At 43.5% G+C, this 6,649-nt stretch overlaps 1 protein-coding gene across 1 annotated transcript in view; it reads left to right on the top strand.

Annotated features, from left to right (window-relative positions):
* Positions 1 to 6,649, top strand: part of CTNNA1 (catenin alpha 1) — a 166,980-nt gene that overhangs the window by 29,537 nt on the left and 130,794 nt on the right. Inside the window, 1 exon segment of the mRNA XM_025206059.1 lies at positions 1 to 144. This exon segment is cut by the window's left edge and continues 9 nt beyond it. Within this exon segment, the coding sequence (XP_025061844.1) occupies positions 1 to 144 (144 nt within the window).

Here is a 6,649-nt window from a genome sequence, read left to right as displayed (position 1 = left end):
GAGCGTCTGGAGAGCATAATTAGCGGGGCAGCCTTAATGGCCGATTCATCCTGTACGCGTGATGACAGACGGGAACGTATTGTTGCTGAGTGCAATGCAGTGCGACAAGCTCTGCAGGATCTACTTTCTGAATATATGGGGAATGTGAGTATCCACGGGTTATATTGTGGGGGTTTTTTTTCCGGTTGGTTGGTTGGTTTCTTTTCTCTCAACATTTTAGATGAGACACTTGAGTTTAGCAGGCTTTGAACTGTATCGTATTTTCATGAAGAGACACAGAATAGGAATGCAGGGCTGCAAGTGACTTCAGGAGGTCTAGCCCATTCTCCTCTGCTTGATTGGGCAGAAGCAAGTATGCCTAAACTGTTCCTTCCTTTTCTTCCGTTTCTTGTGTCCTTGTGACAAGGTATTTAGCCATAGGTAGAGGGAGAAAATTGTTATTTGTGGGGCTGAGCATGCATGCACTTGGGCGCGCCTGCATCCCCCACCCCAAGCAGGTAAGTCTGTCATGGAGAAGGGCATGGAGGGGCAAATTGAGGGCCCCATGGTGAGGGAGAGAGTGGGGCAGGGACTGGGGTGAATGGGGCCCTGGAGTGGGTTGTGGGACTATTGGAGCCCTGGGAGGCTCCTGCCTCTGCATGCACCCTGGGGCATATGCCCCCCAATCTGTGCCCAGCATGAGGGCAGGCTGCCACTGCAGGTTGGGGCTCTGTGCCCCAGGAGCAGCACAACACTGTGCCTGTTGCCACCGGGCTGCACCCCATCTTCTTCCTGCCTGGTGGTGGCAGGCAGATGGCATCACGTGGCTCTTGGGGCAGTGGTGCAGGGTGCAGAGCCCCAGCCCACAAGTGCAGCCTGCTCTCACATCTCAGAACCTCCCCGTACTATTGCATGAGCCACCCGGGGCTCTGGTAGTCCCATTTGTCCCTGCCCCACTCCCTTCCTCACTGTGGGGGCCTTGATCTGGCCCCCCATGCCCCTTCCCCTTCCCCTTCACAGAATTGCCTGGCTGCCGTGCTGGGCAGTAATCTGCATGCCAGGGCTGCGATCCTAGCTGTAAGTGCGCTCTTCCCCCTGTCTCCCAGCTGCAGCAGCCCAGAGCCTATAGCCTGGCTGCCCTACCTGCTGTCCTGCATTTTGGGGGAGGGGGGTGCAGCCAAGCCCCTTCCCCTGGGCCTTCCACCACCTATGTGTGCAGCTGGATTCACAGATTTAATTGGAATCTGACAAGCCATGCTGTGAGCGCTTCTGCCATGGCCTTGAACTTGTGACCTCTGGGCTGTCAACTGTGCACCTAAGTGCCCATGCTACCCCAGGCGCTAAATTCATAGTTTCATAGTTGGTAGGGTCGGAAGGGACCTGAGCAGATCATCAAGTCCAACCCCCTGCTGTGGCAGGAACCCCCCCAATGCCTGCTGGTCTCCCCTGACTAGTTTGTAAGCGGCCACTAGATCCCCCCCTCAGCCTTCTCTTGTGGAGGCCGAACAGGTTCAGGTCCCTTAGCCTCTCCTCGTAGGGCCTGCCCTGCTGCCCCCTGATCATGCGGGTGGCCCTCTTCTGGACCCTCTCCATGTTGTCCGCATCCCTCCTGAAGTGCGGCACCCGGAACTGGACACAGTACTTCCAACTGCGGTCTGACCAGTGTCGCGTAGAGGGAGAGGATCACCTCCTTGGACCTGCTTGACATGCATCTGTGGATGCATGACAAGGTGTGGTTGGCCTTCCTGACCACGTCCCCACGCTGTCAGCCCATGTTCATTTTGACATCAGTAATGACTCCTAGATCCTTCTCTGCCTCTGCACTGACGAGGAGGGACTTCCCCAGCATGTAGGTATGCTGCTGGTTCTTCCTCCCCAGGTGCAGTACCTTGCACTTGTCAGTGTTGAAACCCAGCCTGTTCTCTTCTGCCCAACCCTGTAGCCTGTCCAGATCCAGTTGCAGCCTATTCCTTCCTTCTAGTGTGCCCACTTCTCCCCACATCTTAGTGTCATCTGCAAATTTGAACAGGGTGCATTTTACCCCTTTGTCCAAGTTACTGATGAAGATATTGAACAGTGTGGGCCCGAGGACCAAGACCTGCGGAACCCCACTGCCCACATCCCTCCAGGTCAAATAAGCCCCGTCCACCACCACACTCCAGCCAGTTAGTGACCCATCTGACTGTGTAGGCATCAACACCACAGTCTCCTAGTTTTTTAATGAGAATGGGGTGAGAGACCGTGTCGAAGTCTTTCTGGACTTTAGGAAGGCCTATATTCACTGCAACACCTACATCCAGGGATTTGGTGACTTGGTCATAGAAGGCCACCAGGTTGGTCTGACGGGACCTGCCTCTCATGAGCCCATGTTAGTTGCCCCTAAGCATAGTCTTCCCTGCTGACCCCTTGTGAACATGCGCCAGGATAATTTTCTTAAAAAGCTTCCCCAGGACCGAGGTTTATTCTTCACAATATATATATAAATTAAATTATTCTTCACAAATTAAATACTGAAAACTAAATTAAGTACTGTGTCCTGAAGTAATGGCTCCTTGCCATAACATGCTAAAGCTTTGAGGGGATTAACTATGTTTTGGTTTAAATATAAAACATAACTAGAATCTTAAAATTATGGATCCTAGTTCATGTATTGCAATATTTAGAATGATGGAAGTGCCTGACACTTATGATTTCAATATGCAGCTTTTTTTTATAGTTCTTAAACTGTTGTGAGAATTATTTTCTCTACTTCATTTGATGAAAATATGGTTTTAGCTTTTACTTCATAAGAAGTTCATCACAATGAGAACTTCAGCTTCTTCTGACTAAACTTCTATTGTTAGCACTATGACATCTCATTTACACTAATGACGAATTTAGGTTTTGGAACAAAATATTTTTTCACCCTAAATATTGAGGTGTTCTGAATGATTGCAGAACCTACCATGTATCCAAAATTTAAATGAATGTGTTGCATGGTAACCCTTTTATATTTGATGTCAGTCCTGGCTGTGTTTGTCCATGCATTCTTTGGCTTCCTATTTTGCTATAGTTTGGTATGTACTGGTATATGCAAAAGCTTGAAAAGATACATTCATGACACGAGCCCAAACAACTGCAGTATGGTTACTTGCTTGCTAATCATCTGTTAGTGTTGTTTCTTGCTTTGGGTATTTTTATCTCCACCTTTTTTTTCCTTTACTTGTGAGACTGTATTCCCATTAGCCTGCTCAGTTCTACAGTGCTCATCAACCTTGTACTCAGCATTACAATCTTTAATAATAATAATAATAATAATAATAATAATAGCACAACATTTGATTAATATGCTCTGAGTTTAATTTTTATAGAAATTTTTAAGACTTCCAGATTTTAGTTTTTTACACATTACCAGTAGCTTACTGGTTCTTTATATATAAATCTTTACAATGCCCAGTCTTCAATACTAATGCTACGCGGTCTACACTTTTCTATTCTAGTTCTTTACGTTCAACTTGAATCTTTCATTTTCATTTTTCCCTCCAATTAACTTTTCTTTTGTCTCTGTGGCGATCCACAGTCTGAATTTTTATCTTTTCCTGGTCTTCCTTGCTTGTTCTCTATATAATTTCCTCCCATGCTAGTGCTCTTAGTTCAGTGCAGTCTCCAAACCAAAGGTTCTTCATAGTCTGTCCACATAACATGATTCTTCCTATTTCATCTCAATGAGAGAGGCATTACTGCTTCCAGTACTAACCTAAACCTTGAACTACTCAGTTCATTCTGGTGCACTCTTTGCCTGTACTGAAACTGTTTTCTATCAATATAATATATTTCTCGGGGATACCATCCATTTTCAACACTTGCTCTAAACTCTTCTCAGATACTATCAAAAGCTTATCTAAAGTCTACAAAGCAATTGCAGCAGGCTTGGTTGTGTTCTTTATTCTTCTCTGATACCTGCCTTACCTTTTAAATAACTCAACTATTGTACCTTGCCCTTATGAAAACACCATCTGTTCTACTGTTATCTTTTATAGTTCTTGCACTACTATTTACAACTTGGTACTATTGTTGCTTTCCCCTAATCACTTGGCTCTTTGTTTTTAGTAAATTGTACCAAATATCTTGTGTATTCCGTCTACCATGTCTTCTTCACTTGCTTGTAGTAGCTCTCTAGTTATATTATCACTTCCCAGTGACCTCTCCTGCCCCCACAACTTTCTAATAAGACCTTTAGTTGTTCTTAAAATTCTTGTGTCTGTTTTTCCTCATTTGCACTGAGGAGCTTTTTTCAGAACAGTTTTGTCTTACAGTATTCTGTACTTTCTACAGCACTTCAAAATAATCTTATTGGTTATGCTTCTGCTCATCCTTGATTATATGCATGCGCTTGTCTTCATTTTTTGTATCCCACTTAGTTCACTTTTATGTTTTGATAAAACCCTGCATCACAGTATTTTTGTGTAGTCTGCTTCCATCTTTTTTTTGCTCATTCTGTCAGCTGTAGATTGTATGTCAGCTTTCTTCTATAATAGTTTACTGCTTTTTCAGGCCAACATATAGTCTCATTATTCTTTTAGACAGGTGTCTTGAAACGTTCCTAACTTTTTTTATGCATGATCCTAGCACACCATTTTGGTCCCTCTTGTAATCTCTCCCATCCCCCATTTTCTACAGTATTCTATAATTCCTCAGATTTTTCTTTTGTAAGAGCCATGATATTTTCCTTCACGGTTTTTGTCCTTCTTCCTGATGTGTGATATTTTCATTGTGTCCATGAAACAGATCCCAAATCTGTAATTGCATTCAGATTTCACCCTCATTAATGCCAATACTAAACTGTGATCCAATCCAGGTTGCAAATAATCCATTACAAAATATTAATGTTGGTCTGATCTACAAGTGGAATATCTGTCATTTATTTTGCCTTACAAGTGATATCTGAGTTTACTTCCTCTGTGTGCATCTTTGGAATAGTCGAGGAGTGTGGTCCAGTATTTTGTTAAATATGAGATACCATATTTTCTTGCATCCCACATACCCCCAAGTAAGACATGGATCTTTGTTTTGGGGGGCAGAATAAAGATTTTTTTTTCCAGAATCTTGCCTGCCCCAGGACTCTCCATGGCTAAATGCTGGCCAGCTGGCAGGTTAAAACCTTTAGATATGGAGATACAGAGAGAGACTGGGTGATGCTGAGGACTGGACTTTGCTGCTCTTGCATGCAGCCAGGAAGGAAGCACAGCCCCTGGCAGTCATTCCAGCATCCCCATGCCTCTTCTGGCACAGAAACCAACTTCCTCACTTAAACCCTACGTCAGGAACAACTGCTTCACTGTTAGATTAGTGAGTCAGTGGAATAAACTGCTTAGGGAAGCTGTGGCATTTCCATTGTTGGAGGTGTTAAGGAAGAGGTTGGATAAGCATTGCTCAGGGATAATCTAGGAGTAGCTATGCCTGTCTTCTACTGTGGGTGTTTGCCATGTGCTTGAGCTTTAATGGTTGCCACATGGAGCTGAGAAGGAATTTTCCCTACCTTCTTGCTGCTACATGTGTCAGGGTTTTGAGGAGTGGGGGTTGTTTGTTTGGTTGGTTGTTTTTTTTTATTATCGTTATTGTTTATCTGTTGTTTTTTACCTTCTTCAAAAGCATTGGGTGTTGGCCTTAACTGAGGTTGGGCATTTTGACTGGGGTGTATCAATGCTCCTCTCAGCTCAAACGGCTTGCCCCATTTGGGATCAGGCAGGAATTTTTAGGGGAAAGGTACATATGGTTTGTAACTAAATACAGTAATAGAAATTGAATGGGGATGGAAAGAGAACTAACTTTTTTACTGGGTCATTGATTGCCAAAAAAGTATTGGCACAAGTTATGATTTTAGTGACTTAATAAGAAAATAGGAATGGACTGGGATTTTTGGGCTGGAGTAGTAGGCAGCAAAATTGGATCCTGTGAAGTAAAGGAGAGGGGAAAATTTGGTAGTCTTCTAAAGCAGCTGTATAGTAGAAACAGCATTTTTCTAAATCAGTGGCACTGTTACCTTCCAGTGGCCTGAAATGAACTTAGTACTGAAGGTTAAAATGGATAAGGTCTGCGTACAAGTGACATTAAGGTGAAGTGAAGTTTAAGACCTCCATACGTAGAGAAATAGAGAATGAATTGGAACCAAGGAGCAATAGCACAAGAAAGCAGAGAAGAAAGCAGAGAAGTATTATTATTTTTTATCTCTAATACAAGAATATGGACAAGAAACTAAATTAAACGGCCAGTTTTGTAACCAAAAAGTGTGTACATCCTGCATAAAATTTTTAAATGTGGAACTCTTTGCTACTAGATATCATAAGCACTTTGCAAAAAAAAAAAAAAATGATGCGTCTCTGAGTAATTCTACTTTTGACTAGTATGGAAGTGTGCACCAATTAAAGATTTTCTTGGCTGATACTGATAGCTGATGATTAACCAACTATGTTGGCCAATGCCGATCCGATTAACTGATATTTAGTAATAGTGTAAGGCAGTTTAAATTACTTAAATATGTAAAAACAAAACAAACAAACAAACCCCCCTACCCTTTTTGTTTGTTTGTCTTGCATTTAACACACACACACACGCACACACACACGCGCGCACACACACACACACACACACACACACACACACACACACACACACACCCCCCCACACCTCC

This window comes from Alligator sinensis, unplaced genomic scaffold (genome assembly GCF_000455745.1).
Source record: "Alligator sinensis unplaced genomic scaffold, ASM45574v1 scaffold156_1, whole genome shotgun sequence".
Classification (NCBI taxonomy): Eukaryota; Metazoa; Chordata; order Crocodylia; family Alligatoridae; genus Alligator; species Alligator sinensis.
Note: the sequence above shows the minus strand (reverse complement) of the source record. Positions and strands in the feature narration are given on the sequence as shown.